This window comes from Camelus dromedarius, chromosome 6 (genome assembly GCF_036321535.1).
Source record: "Camelus dromedarius isolate mCamDro1 chromosome 6, mCamDro1.pat, whole genome shotgun sequence".
NCBI lineage: Eukaryota > Metazoa > Chordata > Mammalia > Artiodactyla > Camelidae > Camelus > Camelus dromedarius.
The window spans coordinates 31513743-31530855 of NC_087441.1; the positions used below are offsets into that span (position 1 = coordinate 31513743).

At 38.8% G+C, this 17113-nt stretch overlaps 2 protein-coding genes across 4 annotated transcripts in view; one reads left to right on the top strand and one right to left on the bottom strand.

Moving 5' to 3' along the window:
• The first annotated feature begins 6602 nt into the window (after nt 1–6602).
• Nucleotides 6603–17113, top strand: part of ECHDC1 (ethylmalonyl-CoA decarboxylase 1) — a 48680-nt gene continuing 38169 nt past the window's right edge. The window contains exon 1 of one of the 2 annotated variants that reach the window (XM_010988618.3): nt 6603–6866. Coding sequence is in view for 1 of the 2 variants with exons in the window: in XM_010988617.3 (XP_010986919.1) it covers nt 16832–16928 (97 nt within the window). In the remaining variant the exon portion in view is untranslated. Of the gene's footprint in view, nt 6867–16792; nt 16929–17113 lie in introns of those variants that run through there. The other variant, XM_010988617.3, reaches the window with a different exon arrangement.
• The window catches only part of LOC105096325 (sex comb on midleg-like protein 1), a 29548-nt gene continuing 24257 nt past the window's right edge, over nt 11823–17113 (bottom strand). Inside the window, exon 1 of one of the 2 annotated variants that reach the window (XM_010988616.3) lies at nt 11823–15369. In XM_010988616.3, the coding sequence (XP_010986918.2) occupies nt 12437–13519 (1083 nt within the window). In that variant the 5' untranslated portion in view covers nt 13520–15369 and the 3' untranslated portion in view covers nt 11823–12436. Of the gene's footprint in view, nt 15370–17113 lie in introns of those variants that run through there. The other variant, XM_031456280.2, reaches the window with a different exon arrangement.

Genomic DNA, 17113 nt, shown 5'->3' on the forward strand with positions numbered 1-17113 from the left:
AATCCTAAGGCGATCTTAGCAACAATGGAGGTGTTAGTCATGGGTGAGAGTAACAAGGCAGAAGGCTGGCCAGCAAGTTTGCCAGAGAGAAACAGGGGAAAGGATACCTAAGAAAATCACTCCTGGGATCAGAGAAATCTTCATATGCTGACTTCAGAAACTACCCCTAAAATGAGACCCAAATTTAATTGGGTTAAATTGTGGAGGAGTTTATGCCCAAGGGCACTGTAAAACAATAGAGCAGATCAGCCAGCAATGAAAGGAGTCTAACATTTGGGTATGATCAAGGAAAGAGACAGTCAAAGAGAGCCTTGCTAAAAGCACCATCATTCTGAGATAGAAACGGGGCAGGGCACAGTCATTCAAGGAATGACATCAATTAACATCAAAATGGTGAAAGATTCAACCCCCAATAGGCCTTGAGTTTCAAAATGGTGGGAGATTTGACTTCTAGCAGATCTTGAGCTTCATTATACGCCCATTGTAATATATTAACATGGTGAGTAACATGCCCACAGATGCCATGACAGTTCCAAGGCTAGCCACAAAAGGTCAGAGGGGGAAATGGCCAACTTCCTGGGAATTCCAGCCCCTTCCCCAGGCTAGTTAGACTGGCCCTTCCACTTATTAGCGTATGAAGCCACTGAGCCCATAAAAACACAACACGGTGCCTCGTGGCCACTGCCCTCTCTCTCTCCCTCTTCAGAGATGGCCCACACTCTGTCTATCAAATGTGTACCTACTTTTAATCTGAGCACCCAACCTCCACACCTCATGGCCTTTCTCTTGCCTTTCAATGTATCTCTCTGAACAAATCTACCTTTATTCAACTGTGGCTCGCTCTTGAATTCTTCCCTGTGTGAAGCCAAGGACCCACACTTGGCAGGTCACATCCCAGGGGCTCAGCCGAAGCCTGAGGCATGGCCCTCCTCATGCCCCACATCAGTTTTTCCTGCATTAATTCCAGGTGACTGTTTGCAGAAGAAAGTACCCTCTCAGGTGTGACACCAGAGGCTTCAAACTAAAATAGCAGCACTAGTAGCTAAACAAATAAACAGGCAAACAATAATAAGCAACAAATGGTGGGGATCATCACATCCAGATTTGCTACAATGTCTTATCTATAATGCAAAGTTAAAAAAAATGAGATATGCAAAGAATTGGAAAGTGTGAGGCATAAACAGTTAAAAAAAAAAAAAAAAGGCATGCAGCCACTGTGGAAAACAATATGGACAATCCTCAAAAGACTAGGAATAGACTTACCATATGATCCAGAAATCCTGCTCCTGGACATATATCCGGAAGGAACCCTACTTCAAAATGACACCTGCACCCCAATGTTCATAGCAGCACTATTTACAATAGCCAAGACATAGAAACAGACTAAATGTCCATCAATGGATGACTGGATAAAGAAGAAGTGGTATATTTATACAATGGAATACTATTCAGCCATAAAGACCGACAACATAACCCCATTTGCAGCAACATAGATATTCCTGGAGAATGTCATTCTAAGTGAAGTAAGCCAGAAAGAGAAAGAAAAATACCATATGAGATCGCTTATATGTGAAATCTAAAAAAAAAAAAAAAAAAAAAAAAAACCAAATGAACAAAACATAAATACAAAACAGAAACAGACTCATAGACATAGAATACAAACTTGTGGTTGCCAAGGGGGCCGGGGGTGGGAAGGGACAGACTGGGATTTCAAAACTGTAGAATAGATAAACAAGATTATACTGTATAGCACAGGGAAATATATACGAGATCTTACAGTAGCTCACAGCGAAAAAAGATGTGACAATGAATATATGTATGTTCATATAACTGAAAAACTGTGCTCTACACTGGAATTTGACACAACATTGTAAAATGACTATAACTCAATAAAAAAAAGTTAGAAAAAAAAAAACAGGCAATAGAAACTTTATTTGAGGGACCCCAGGTGTTGACCATAGTAAAGACTTCAAAGCAGCTATCACAGATATCTTCAGTGAATCCAAAGGAAGTATGCTTTAAGAATTAAAGGAAAGTATAATGATTGATAATGTCTCAACAAAGAGAGAATATCAAAAAGGAGAAATTATAAAAAAGAAACAAATGGAAATTCTAAAGTTGAAAATACAATAACAACAACAACAAAAAATCACTACAGAGTTCAACCACAGAATTAGAACTGACAGAAGAATGAATCAGCAAATATAAAAAAAGGTAGATAGAGATTATACAAACCAAAAAACAGAAAGGAGAAAAAGAATGAAGAAAAAATGAACAGCACCTCAGAGAAATGTATAACATCATTAAGTTCACCAAAATTCATGTAACAGGGTTACCAGAGCAGAGAAAGGAGAGAAAGAAGCAAAACAAAAACAAAAACAAAAACAAAAACCAATCAAAACAGCAAAAACTTATTCAAAGAAATAATGAAAATTTACCATATTTGATGAAAAACATTAATCTACACATCCAAGAGGCTCAACAAACTACACGTAGGAAAAACGCGAAGAGAGCCACCAAGAAACATGACAGTCAGATGTTCAAAGATATTTTTGTCTAGAGATATCTTTATCTAAAGAGGAAAAGCGTGAAAACAGCACAATGAAGCTAAAATAAAGACAATATCAGATAAACAAAAACTGAAAAAAATTCATAGTAAGTGAACCCAACTAACAAGAAATACCAAGAGAACTTCATCAGGCTGAAAGCAAGTGACCTCAGATAGTAATTGGAAACCAAATGAAAAAAAGAAAAGATATGAATAAAGATAATTATGTAATTATAAAATATTGAATGTGTATTACTTCTGTCTTCTCTCAGTTGATTTAAAAAGCAATTACACAAAGCAATGTGTACATAAGTGCATTGGTAGGCCTATAACAGGTGAAATGTAATACATATGCTGGGAGAGGAGATTGGTGGGAGCAAAGCTGTATTGGAGTAAGGATACGACACTAGATGGTAACTCAAATCTACAGAAATGAAGAGAACCGTAATGATAAGTAAGAAGGTTAATATAATAAATGCTATATATATATATATTTGCTCTCTTTTCTTCTCTCAGCTTCTTTAAAAGACATACATTATATAAATTAACACTTATAACAATGTATTGGGTTTGTAACATTTATAGAAGCAATATGTATACTAATATTGGCCCCAAAAGGCACAAAAAAGAACTATTTAGGAGTAACATTTCTTTATGTTACTGGAATTAAATTAGTATAAATCTGAAGTAGACTCTGATCAGGTAAGATGTATATGGCAAACTCCAGGACAAACACTAAGAAAATAACCCCCAAATAATGAAAAAATGTAAAAGGAATAAAAACATAACAGGAGAAAACATTCATTAATGCAAAACTAATAAGTGAAGGGAAAATAAAGGAAAAAAAGACATGAGACAGAAAATAAAAGGTAAAATGGCAGATGTAAATCAACTATATCAATAATAACATTAAATCTGAATGAATTAAACAATCCAATAAAAAGGCAGAGATTGTCACATTGGATTAAAAAAACAAGAACCAACTATATGGTGTCTAGAGTGGACAAACTTTAGATTTATAGATAGAAATAGGTTGAAGGTAAAAAGATGGAAAAGATATATCATGGAAACAGTAACAATAAGAAAGCTGGAACGCCTATGCTAATATAAGGCAAATGGGACTTTTAAATAATGTTACAAGAGACAAAGAAGAACTTTTAAAAATGGTGTTATCTTTAGGAAGATAAAACATTTGTATCACATATTCACCTAAAATTAGAGCAACAAAATACAGGAAGAAAAATTTAACAAAATTGAAGGGAGAAATAGATTTAGAGAAACACAAATTCAACTGTAAAAGTTGAAGACATTATTATCCCACCCTCTTTTTTAACCCCAGCGTCACGGAGATATTACTGACAAATAAAATTGCATACATTTAAGGTATACAATGTGATGCTTTGGTATACATATATGTTGTGAAATGACTCCACAACGGAGCTAATTAACATATCCATCACCTCACAGTTACCTTTTGTGTGTGTGGTGAGAACACTTACAATCTACTCAAGTATATACTACAGAATTATTAACTACAGTCATCACGCTGTACATTAGGTCTTCAGGATTTATTTATCCTATGTAACTGAAATTTTGTACCTTTAGACCAACATCTCCCTATTTTTTCCATCCCCCATCCCCTAGTAACCACCTTTCTAGTCTTGATTTCTGTGAGTTTGGCTTTTTTAGATTCCACAAATAAGTGATATCATACAGCATTTATCTTTCTCTGTCTGACTTATTTACTTAGGATAATGCCCCCAAGGTCCATCCACATGTTAGCAAATGGCAGAGCTTCTTTCTTAGGGATGAATGATATCTATCAGGCCATCGGATATAGATGTTGCTATAGATAGAATATGTCAGTTTATATTTTTAAAATATACTCAAATATTAGAAGTTATCTCTGTAGGATAGGAATAGGGATGGTTTGTTGTTTTTTTTAAATTTTCTTATTTGCACAGGAACGTTATATTCCTAAACAGAAAAAAATTATTTTTTTCTAATGCCAACAGAGAATTACACCTTCTTTTAGAAATAGATGGGAGGCTACCAGGGAAAATCTCTTACTAGTGAGAAAGTGAGAAAGTGTCAGAAAGAGAGAGAGGGAGAAGGGAAAGGCACAGAAGAGACAGAGGAGTGCAGAAAATCACAAAGGGACAGAAGTACAGTCACGTGTTGCCTTTGGTATTTAATAAAAATATCCATTTTTATAATTGGGTTTTCCTTGGACATTCAGCTCTTTAGGAAGGGATGAATAGTGACCTAACCAGATATAAAGTTGGGTCAAAATACTCTTTAAGGTCCAAAAAGTCTTTTGGAATTGTTAGAAAAATCCGAAAAAAAATCATTAAGTATGATATAGAAAAGAAAATTTTATGTGCCTCAAGATTGAAAGGTATTTTGAGTCAATCTCTCTCGAAGAGTACTTACAGAAACGTTGACTGCAGAACATGATATGGAGTAAAAGAAGGAAAAGCAGTTTGACAGTGAGTGAAGAAGGGGAAGAATAACTGAATATATATTTTATGAAAACTCAAATGATTAAAGAAATGGTTGTCCAATATTCATTGATTGAGTCAGCAGTTAAAGGTGGACTAGGCCCTGACATGCTAATATTACAGTGCATTAACTTTAATAGTAAAAGCTATTTTTACACTAAGTTGTATGTGAATGCACACTGACATGCTATCCATACAGATGAGCAACCAGAACACTACTGGAAAGGAAAAAGTGAGAAAGTCTACGTCTTGGGATAGAAAAGTTTTCCTCCTTTTGCAGGATATGGGAAGCAAGTATGAGATATCTTGGTCTCAGCCCTCCCCGCTCCTGCCTTCCTGTCTTCTCAGGACACTGAATAAATTTTTTTCACGGTTTAGCCTCAGAGTAGATTCCAATTGATCAGGGCTAATGACAAATGTACACGTGTGTGTGTGTGTGTGTGTGTGTGTGTGTGTGTGTGTGTGTGTGTGTGTGTGTGTGTGTGTTGGGGGCGGGGGAGAGTACATGAGGGAATTTTAATATGAGATTCAAGTAAACACTAATAAAATTTGTCATTTAAGCCCACTGCCTAACACTGCTGAACGTATCAGTGCAGATTTCCATCTCCAACTGAATGCCCACAGCTGTGGATGAAGAGGCACTTCTGTGGGAGAAGAGAAACGCTGTTTTATCTATTGGCATCTTACAGTCACAGTACTGAAATGCATGACTGTCATCTTTTGTGCTACCTTTCATGAATCTTCACTAGTTGCCAAAGTTTTCCCCCTTCCTCCAAACTCCTGAGTGCTTTGGACCTCATTTCATTATGTATATAATTTTATAATACATGTATATGTGTATATATAGCTTAACACATTTTATTTCCCAAATCTGTTGCTAAGTCTCTGAGAACTGGCAAGTAACCAAATACTCGGAGAAAAGGCCTGATAGACTCATCCCTGAATGGCATACTTTAAGAAAGGTACTCTCGGGGACCCACACAAGCTGCCCAGCTGCCAGCCTCGGAAGGCTGTAGTATCGTATCCCACTCCATAACCAGAGCTTGTGCAGAACCACATGTTCATATACAAGTTTATGGCACAATTAAAACAGCCAGTTACTCTCACTCGCTCTCCTAAATCACTATTTAATCAAGTGAATATCTTACTCAACAGAGTCTAATGGCTTAAGTCACTCATTTCATATTAAATAGTAATTAAATAAGTGGATGAAAAATATTGCCTGCCATATCAGTAAACCAAGGATGTTGCAACCATCAAGCCATCACATTGCAGCAGTCCCCAAAGGTAAGCCCTGAGGGAACTCAGCACGGAAACAGGCTGCCTGCTGCCAATCAAGTAACCTTCTGTCCTTTCCCCTTTTGAAATTTTCCTAAACGGGCTTCATTCTCCTCCACTATTTCCACGTTTCCATGGGAGACGAAAATAAGCAGGATTTCAGGGCTTCCGGGTACCAGCCCTGTCCCTGCGTGGCAGAACAGAAACCGGAAGAATCCTGCAATAGGAGCCGGCCCTCCGGGCTCGCTCAGGACTGGAGGGCCGCCGTCTGGAGAGAGAGGATGCTAGACGGCGGGGCGGGGTTTCTGGGCCGGGGGTGCCTGCCTGGCGGCGAAATAAGGGCGCCGAGGAGAGAAAGTGGACGCGGAAGGGGGAAAGGGGCACACCCGACAGCAGAGGGCAGCTGGGCGGCCAGGGCGGGAAGCGGAAGAGGATCCGGGGGAGCGGAAGGGGAAGTCGGCGCCACTGCGGCCTCCGGGACAGAGTGACCGTAGGAGCTGCTCTTAGAGTATAATCTGGGAGAGAACCCAAGCGTGTCGGTAAGTAACGCATCTTAGTGCTTCTCCACACGTATTCCAAACGGCGACCCGCGGAGGCCCCGCGCCGCGCGCAGGCCCACTGCCCTCTGCTGGGCGTGGGGACGCGGTGCAGGGCGGGCGCGGAGGCCTTCGCCAGCGAGGAAGGGTGGTAGGAAAAGAGGAGTCCAGCTTTCCTGTGAAAGCAGACAAGTAGCTGACAGTAACATTTTCAAAAGAACAGAGAGGCATGATTTCAATGCACGAATTTAAGTTATGCATACTTTCCAGGCCTTGTGCCCGTAGTGTTAAAAATGACTAAGGAAAATAATTTAGATGATACAAATTTATTTTCAGGCTGTCATGAAGTGGGAAATCTCCTTTTGGAAAACTGTAAAATGGGGTGGGAGGCAGGAAGCTTTTAGGGTAAAGAATTGTCCACCTTAAATTCAAAACGGCCAGTCATTTTACCAGCAAAGTGGGCTTATGTGGGAAAAGCAGAGGAATTTGCAATTCTAGATAGGCGAGCATAGCAAAAGCCATAGGTAAGTCCAACAAAGGAGAAGACCATTATATAATAGAGGAAAAAGGAAGAAGAAATTAGTAGGGGTTGTTTTGAAGAAAGTCCATTGGTGGAAAGTGATAGTTCAGGTGGTGATGGTTTCTCATTGGTTAAGTTGCTGGGCAAACAAGAAATCTTTCCTGTTAGGGCCTGTAACTGACATGGAGTAACCGATGCTTCCTGTGGTAGTGTGTGAGGGTCCCTCCTCCTGACCTCCCAGTTCTATTTTAAATGAGGTTTCCTTTATTTGGCTTCACATTTTCTGCTTTTGATCAGGATCTTTCTCTGAAAGCATTGCTGATCAAGAGTCAGGTTTTACAGTTTCAGTGGCCTTTGTCTCGTCGTGCTGGGAATGACCTTTCCTGGGTGTTATGTCCCATTTTGGAGGGAAAGTGCACAGATTGGAAACCTATTGGGGTCACATTCAAGTAACAAGGAGGGGTAGGAGGGAGAAATCTCAGGCACTTACCATTTAAAGTCTGTATCTTAAGGTCACATGCATTGGAGACGATTTTGATCATTCTGAAGTGTTGAGCCAGCATCATCTTGTTAGATACATCATTTTTACAAAGGCTTCACACCCAACAAAATGCAGAACTTAGAATAGTTATACAAAACAGAATTAAAGGTAATGTAATAATTCTAAATTGTATGATGGTTCTAAATTAGGACCTTAAGCCTGAGGTTAGCCAACTGAACAAATCCTGGAGAGTCAGCTGAGACTTGTTGCAATCAGTGCTCCTGCCCCCAAGTTCTATGCAATTGAGTTTCTGGTTTTCTAATCATGTTTTCATTGGCATTACTCGAAGCCAAGGGAAAAAGGCTCTCCCTGTGGAGACAAACGTGGATTCATTTTGCCTCCCGGAAGTTCCCACTCAAGGTGGCCAAGCAGGTTTAGTAAAGTGGATTAATGGGAGGCTTCCATTTTGTGTTGAAGAGAAAACAACAGTGAATACAGAAACAGCACTCTCAAACTGAAAGAACTAACTGAGCATGTTGGGAAGACAGTGTAAAAATAGCCCTTGAGCTAAACAGCAAAACTTCAAAGACACAGTAAAATAGTATTGTCATCCCAAAAGAACTGTTTAGAATGAAATCCAAATGTGTTATCCAATAGTACATGTAGCCTGTAAGGCTGCACATTCAAAGACCATGAATTTAGGTAAGATTCCAGAGACAGTTTATAGTCCAAATGAAAGACTTCAGTGAATTCTGAACCTCCTAACTCTTGAAAAAAAAAAAAAAAAAGCAAGTGAAAGGATTAATTTGTCATGGGATCATGATGAGCCTGTTTCTGAAAGGCCATATCAGAAGAAGAGTTTTCCCCCTTTTGCAGGGGTTTGGGAAATGCAGACATGGGCATTATTTTTCTATGAAAGAGAGAGACAGAAAGCAACAATGAGAAAAAAGGGTAAGCAGGCCTGATCACGCCATCTTGGGAAAGCTGTCTCTCTCAGATGTCAGCTGCTTCTCTTCCTAGTCAATTTAATTTGGAGGTTTCCTGTATTTGTACAGGACCAGATGTCAGCTGGAGCCTTCTTTAGCTGCATTCTAGAGTATTTGTCAGAATCTTTTCCATGAATTTCTTTGAAGGTAAAACATATTTACAAAGTGCCAGAGTAAAAACATAACTGTCTGTAAATGACAAAAGATTTAAAAATAATAATAATTAAAGATCTGATGGAGGTTTATTGTAAAAAGAAAGTTATCAATTGATAAGTCAATTTGGTCATTTCTGTTACTACATTTTTAAAATCATTACTGATAACATTATAAGGACACATTAGAAATGTAGAAATTTTCATACAATCTCAAACATTTATTTTAGTAACATTCACATATACAACATAACCTAAGAAAGTCTATCGTCATTTATTTCACAATGCTTCCCATATAATTTGACATATCAAATAAACGTAATTAGCTTAATATCTCTCTTTTTATAAGAAGAGAGAACAAGTCCTTTGAGAAGCCTCAGGGGCCCTCAGGAGATTCCCCAAGTTATTATCAGGTCAGAAAGGCTTTATTTAGAGTTTGATTTGGGGGAAGTGTGTCAAAAGTATCAAAAGGTTTTGGGCATTTCAACAAATAGGATTACAGGAGATTATGAAACATATCTATTTAGTCAAAATGACAAGATTTCAAAAGACAAATAGAGAAGTTCACATAGCTGGAGAAAAAAACCCCTCTTAATTCCTCTTAGTAAAAAAGACTCAGCTTTTAACATAAAGCAGAGAAACAGTTTTGATAAAACACACAAAGGTAACCTTTCACAGTCTCTTATCAGGAGCAGACCAGTCGCCCAAGCAAACTTTGTCCTTAGAGCAGATGAAGGAAAATTAAGTTCTAGTTTTACATGAGTACACTATTGATACTAAAGCTTATTTTAAAATCCTTATAGCAACTGTATTTAATCATCCAGTTTATCATATAAAACTTCTTTGAAAAGATTCCTGTTTCATAAATCCTTCTATAACTTTCTTTTTACATTCAGATTTTATCCTATCCTTTCCTTCTTATCTGGCAGCTATTTTGCTTTAGGACGAAACTACTTTCTTTGAATATGGAGATGTTTCCCTTATCATTTCTAATAGCTTTAATCACATATATTAACGAGAATACACAGCCCTTAGAATCCTTGATTTCTAGTGTAAACTAAGAGGTAAGCAATTTTAGACTAGCAAATTTATAAATATATTGTCTAGTTTCCAAAAGAAATATGCCCTTTTAAATAGTACAGTCTTTCAGTATGACACAAGACATGGTTACTAGAAGACCAAGGTTTGTCTTCGGTCTCTCAACAATATAAAGCCAAAAGTAGATAGACCTATATTTGGTAATTAATGTCTTAGTAGTTTATCATGTTTGGGAAATGATCCAAATATTCAGTGGAATTCTGTCATTTAATTTATCTTAGCAAAAACTCTAAAGTTTTAAATTACCCCAAAAGACTTGGGTATGCTATTTTTTTAAGCACATATATCATAAGACATAATTGTTCACCTGAAAACTCTTATCCCATTTTCATCTGTCTAAATTTTTTGTTTCCAACATTTATGTTTAGATTATTCACAGAAACTTCATGAAACATTAGACAAAGTCAGCCATCAATCTCAAGCAAATTTTTCTTTCTGACAAATTTGCAGCAGAGGTAACATGAACTTATTTGACTAATAAAACCCAAGTAAAATAAAAGTATTATATTTAATGCTAGTAACTCTAAAGACATGCCTGTTTCAATTAAACTAACAAATTTAGATTAGCTTTAATTCCAAATGTTTTCCCAGATCACGTGATCTTGAAAGCCTTTGGATGAGTTTCTTTTATATTTCCTGTAATTTAATTTATATAAGTTGCTTAATTTTCTTTAGGCCAATTCAATAGAGTTCTTTTTATAAGTTAATTTTGACAATACCACTTGGAGGGAGAAAAATAACACATATGTAGAACATACATACGTGCATATAACATACAGACAGACACAGAGATGCTGATAGCCTGGTACAAAACTCAAAAATAATTGGATCCAAATTGTATTTCTGGCAGATGGACTAAGTTAAGGCTACCTGTTTAGTTGCATGCTGTAAGGATCCTTTTAGAGCCGTCTTTTCAGGGTCATTTTGCCTTTTTTAGAAATTTCTGCGTACCGAAGGATGCATTCCATTGTCTTTGAGATCAGGTGCCCTAAATAGTGAACCTGAGTTTGAGCAAATTACACTTTCTTTGGAGACTTTATATCCCCTTAGGACCAAACGTTTTAATAGGTGGATGGATGCTGTCTTCCTGTGAAGAGGTTTGAGAAGGGGAGCAGAGAAACAGATTATCTGCATATTTTAACAAAGTAGAAAACAGAAAACTTTACAGAAAGATTTGCTCTGGGTAGGAGAGGATGTCAGTAGTGTGTAGGGGTCAGGATCAGTGGGGTGTGGAGGGATAACTGTTAATTCTTGCTCAGAGTTTCTGGACACACTTCCATTCCTGGGTTTTCTCACAGGTAAAATAGGATATTACAGAGAATGGGTCTATTGCTTTGAAGGCTTGTTTACTGTCAAATTCTAGAATTATTAAATATTTACTTTAGGCTCCTGTGTAGGCCCCCATCTGAAGGCTCAAGAGAATAAGCCATGGGTTGAACTGATAAACAAGCTGTGAGGAATGTCACATATCCAGGCTGGATAAGAAATGGCCTACTTAATGTATCCATGAGGAATAAACAGACAATAAAGTCTGTTAAAAATTCTTTCTTTTAAAAATTTGGACATAGGCATCTTCATGGAGAGATGTGAGCAATGAATGCCTAGTTAAATGTCCAAACTTAGGCAAAATATGGAAGCTTTAAAATAATAGGTATTTGATTAAAAAGAATATAATCACTCTAGCCAAACCACCCCAGTAGTTTAATATCTTCTGCATAAAGTGACTATTTTATCTACCTTATAATTAAAAAAACTGATAATAACACTTCTTGAAAGCTTGTAGGATTGCTTTTATTTTTCTTTGAATAGGAACAGATACAACATAGGGAGAAATAATAACAGAAAGGAAGATACTTTATATGGCTATTCCCATTCCAAAAACTGTTAGAACGTGAGCAGAACATTGCAGTAACAGACATAAAATATGTGAGAAAGAGCTATCTACATCTTTAAATTCTCTGCTAAAGAAAACTTCTCATGGGTTTCATTAGAGAACCTGTCAGTCCCTGATACTTTCCCCTGGGATTGAGCAGTTTTGGTTTTACATATAAACATTAGCCAAAAACAAAGTATTTCTCTGTTTCCTGCATGAAATATATCTGTCAACTATGCAATGAAAATAATGCAAAGATAGAAAGACCACCAGTGTGACACTGCTCATCCTAACATGTTAAATGGCTTCTCAGGAAGCAGACAGGACTGTAATGTGGTTCTGCACTTCTGGGTATAAAACATATTTTAGAGGAACCTTCTCCAGAACAAAACGTCTAAGGGCAGAAAAAAAGACAGCATTGGTCTCCCCAGAATTAAGTTCAATCTAACCTACAAGCATTTTTTCAATTGACAAATTTCTTTTTCTCTTTAAGCCTTTCAATGTAGTGGCACAGTTTCACGGTTGCCCCCAGCTTAAGCCCCATACACTTCATCATCATGTCGCTCTTGAGAAGCAGCAGAGCCTTCCCATCAATGTCATGTTGCCTAAAGAGGTCAGCGAGGGGGGTGAGTGTCTGAGGATCTACATGTTTCAAAAACAGGATCACTTCATCCACGGACCAGGTTGAAGGGTCATCAGAGAAGGTCTGTTTTAGGATACCCGGGTCATTTCCAACTGGTGAAGGGGGAGCGAAGCCGCCCGGCATGCCAAGAGATGAGGTGGTCTGACCAAGGCTCCTGTTTTCCATGAGAGGTGGGTAGGCCGTCATCTCCAGGTTGTGTCCCGGACTGGTCTCGCGCCGGGCCATGGCCGAGGTGGGTAGGGCCAAGGAGTAGAGACTGCTGGTACTGCGGGCCCCCGGGCTGCCGGGCACAGAGGAGCCCTGCGTGGGCTCATCGGGCGTGTAGCACGGCTGGTAGGCGTCTGGGGAAAGTGGCGGGCTCTGGCAGAGGCCCAGCTCCTGCTCCTGGTCGTGGGACTCTGGCTCCTGATCCAGGGACTGGTCCGAGTGAAAAGACCTGCCTCCGAGGTTGCTATAGGAATCAATGTCCCGCCTTCCTACTGGTGTAGTTGGGCTATAACTTTCAGGGTAGGAGAATGTAGCGGGAGGTTCCTTTTTCCGCAGTTTCTGGGATCTGACCTTTTTAGAAAGCAGGTAATTATAATTTTTATATGCGTATCCAAGTGGCTTACGAGTTTGCCACAATGACTTCATACGAAAACGGTGGATTTTTGTAACCTTTCCATGAATAACATCAAACTTCTTATCCAGGTTTTGAATAGCATCATAGATGACCTGGCAGTGAGTAAGGACATCCAGAACTGTTTTTTGTTGCTCTTCGTTGTAGGCTGTGTCAGACACAATATTTTCCTGATTATTGAAAAATGCCGTATTTGGTTCATATGCGTAAAGAACAGTGTTATCATCATCATAAGCAGAGATTTGTGTTCTTATCACATTAATTTCACTGGAGCCGCTTGACATCTTTTTTATGCAACAGGAGCAGCTCCGCTTCCTCTGAGTTGGGCCTAATTAGTTATAAACTTGCTGGAGGGTTTATCTGTGAAAGCTCTTGGTCACCTAGGACTGGTAAACCTTTTATTCCTTTTCCGGCGCCAGAGCCTGCCACACCGACCTCCGGAGGGCGCGGGAACCGGCTAGCGGTGGCCTGCCTCCCGGAGCGGCGACCGGTAAAACCGTTAGGGCTGCTCGAGTCCTCGCACCGGAAGAAAGAAATTCCAGCACTTCTAAGAGGTCTTGGCTTAATAAATGAATAGAGGCAGAGGAAACTAAAGAGACAAGGGTAGGTATCTCCCAAGGGCCTAAAAAAGAATAGGTTCAGAGGCAGAACCCATGGCAGAGGCTCGCTCTATGAGAAACATGTTCGTACCCGTCTTGGAGAAGGGAAGGAGGAAGGTGGCACTGGAGGCAGGGCCTGAGACCAAGAAAACGGCTGGAAAGAGAGACCTCAGGAGACATTCTGTCGTTCTTTAATTGTTTGCTTGAAATGAGCTTGAGGAGGGACGCAGTTTTTAAGTTTAACACTGTTCAGGGTCCCTGAAGGGGGAGGTGGGGCACCAACATTTAGATTACTAGGATCTTATTTCTCTGAGGTCTTTTTTCTTTGAGCAAAGGAAAAACATTTCTGAACAGTCTGCAAGTCAAATACCAGCACACATGCAAGAAGAATAGCTCGATTTCAAAGGAGTTGGGACAAGTGCTAGTGCAGTTCCAATAGGAACAGCTGGATTCCAAAGGAGCTGGGAGGAGCTGGGGGGAGTGAAGGAGGTGGGAGGGTACAGCTCAGCGGTAGAGTGAGTGCTTAGCATGCACAAGGTCCTGGGTTCAACCCCCAGTACCTCCATTAAATAATAAATAAATGAATAAACCTAATTACCTCCTCCCCCAAAACAAAACCAAAACTGAAACCAATGGAGTTTGGCCAAACCCCGAGTACTCACAGAAGGGACAAAACCTTTATACAGAAAGTTATCTAATGGAGCTTATCTAAGTTTTGGTTTGCTGATGTGGCACCCCTGGCAGGAGCAACTCCATTTTGGGTCTAGAAATTTTTTTGAGCAGTAGGTAATGTTCCCTGGGAACTCTATAATTGTTCTTCTCACTACCTGTATTAAATTATCTTGCCTGAATAAAATTTACATCATTTGTTTCACATGGGCAAGTTTTGAACAACAACAGAAATGACCAATTCATTTTTGGTGTGTGTTCTTTCATTCTAGAATTTTTCTGAGCCTCAATAATTCTTTTTATGCTACACATACATATAAGGGTTACAGATGTAGGGGATTAAAATCACAGATTACTTAAATTACATTCATGTTGAAAAAAGACTTTAAGGATCTTGAGAGTGGGGGAGCAACATTTGCTACCCCAAAATGTGTCTCTTTGGCATGAGGATTATTTTAGTCTGATTATTTATAAGAAACAGAAGATTCAGAAAAGCTTCCTTTTTTTTTTTTTCCTCCTTTGTTTTTCTTTGGGGGGGTAGGTAATTAAGTTTGTTTATTTATTTGTTTGTTATTGAAGTATAGTCAATTATAATGTGTCAATTTCTGGTATACAGCATAATGTCCCAGTCATGCATATATATACATATACTTGTTTTCTTATTCTTTTTCATTAAAGGTTATTACAAGATATTGAACATAGTTCACTGTGCTAGACAGAAGAAATTTGTTTTTTATCTATTTTTATATATAGTGGTTAATATTTGCATATCTCAAACTCCCAAATTTATCCCTTCTCACTTCCTTTCCCCTGGTAACCATAAAATTGCAACCTAAATGTTCATTGACAGATGACTGGATAAAGAAGTTGTGGTGTATATATATATATATATATATATATATATATACACACACACACACACACACATGTATATATAGTGGAATACTACTCAGTGATGAAAAAGAATAAAATAATGCCATTTGTAGCAACATGGATGGACCTAGAGATCATCATTCTAAGTGAAGTAAGCCAGAAAGAGAAAGAAAAATACCGTATGATATCACTCATATGTGGAATCTAAAAAAAAAAGAAAAGAAAAAAGAGAACACTAATGAATGCATCTACAAAACAGAAAGACTCACAGACATAGTAAGCAATCTTATTTATTTATTTTTAATTTTTTTTTAAATGGAGGGACTGGTGATTGAACCCAGGACCTCCTGCATGCTGCACTCTACCACTGAGCTAGACCCTCCCCACTTCAGGACGACTTTCTTTTTACCCTCTCCCTGAGAAAATTTACGTTACCTGCCTGAGAAAATTTAGATAAAGGGCCTGGTCCGGGAGAGCACTATCAACGGAGATACCTACAAGAATCTGGGCTAAGTGTGGTGAGGCGTTCTCAGCATGACCCAGAGACCAAAGTCTCCTCTGTGACCCAATGTCTGCATGGCAAGGGAAGCGTTTGCTTAACAAACAATTGCCTAAGTTGTCCTTGGGTCTCGTTTTCCTTATGAGGCCTCCATAAATATGTACTTAAACTTATTTCCAACTGTTAATCTGACTTAGACCAATTTAATTCTTTGACCTGCCAGGAGAACACAGAAAGGTAGAGGAAAGCTTTTTCCTTCCCTAACAGGAAAAAATCTACATCAGTTCCCCACTTCTTTCTTCACTTCCACATCTGAGAGTCTACTGTTTACCACCTCTTGCTGTAGGTGCTGGAGGTCTAGAGATAAACAGGATGTGGGCAGGAATAAGAGAAGATTCCTTCTGTGAAGACCCAGTACTCTCTTGAGAAAAATAAGATTCCAGGAAGATATAATTGTGAAATCTCCTGGTGGGTGGGTTGGGGTGGAGCATGGTAATAAAACGGCTGATCCTTTCTGGTATTTTATTGGCCTGACCTGCAGGGTGAGCAGATATAAATTGGTCAGGGCACAGACAGTGGTCACCATTCCAGTAAGAGACCAGCTTGCAAACAGGAATTGAATTGAAACAGAGTGAGTAGTGGGAATAATTAACAGAGTAGGTTGAGTTTGTGGATAGATTCTTAAGCCTCGTATGGCCTTAATTATTATTGGCAAATGTTATTTGTCAAGTAATGTTCTGGGTGCTGCAGATGCCCTCTTGCAGCTAAATCTAGTGGGCAGATTGATTAAAGAAGTAATTACAGGAAAGTGTGAGTAAGGGTTAATAAAGGATAGAAATGTGAGAACAGACAGTGAGCATTTTGTAAAGTCTAGAGTATAAAGGGCAATGTCTTGGAGCTACTCCGAGGAAGAGAAGAGCATCGTGGGTGGGTGATCTCGTGTGTAAAGTCCTGGAATGAAGAGAAAACCTGAAGGATTTGAAAACCTGAAAGAAGTTCATTTCTGCTGGCAGGAAGAGGGGGGTGTGTGTGGCACGAAACGAAACTTGAACAGTAGGTCAATTAATGACAACCTAATACCAAATTAAAATATGAAAAACAGGTCATATACTGACAGTCTAAAAGAATAGTTCTGATTTTTTGTTGTTTGCTATCGGTGTTAAGCTAATTATTGTCTTCCTAAGTATGCGTTTGTGTTAATTTTCTGGATTTAGCATTTATTTCCAGCATCCGGTAAA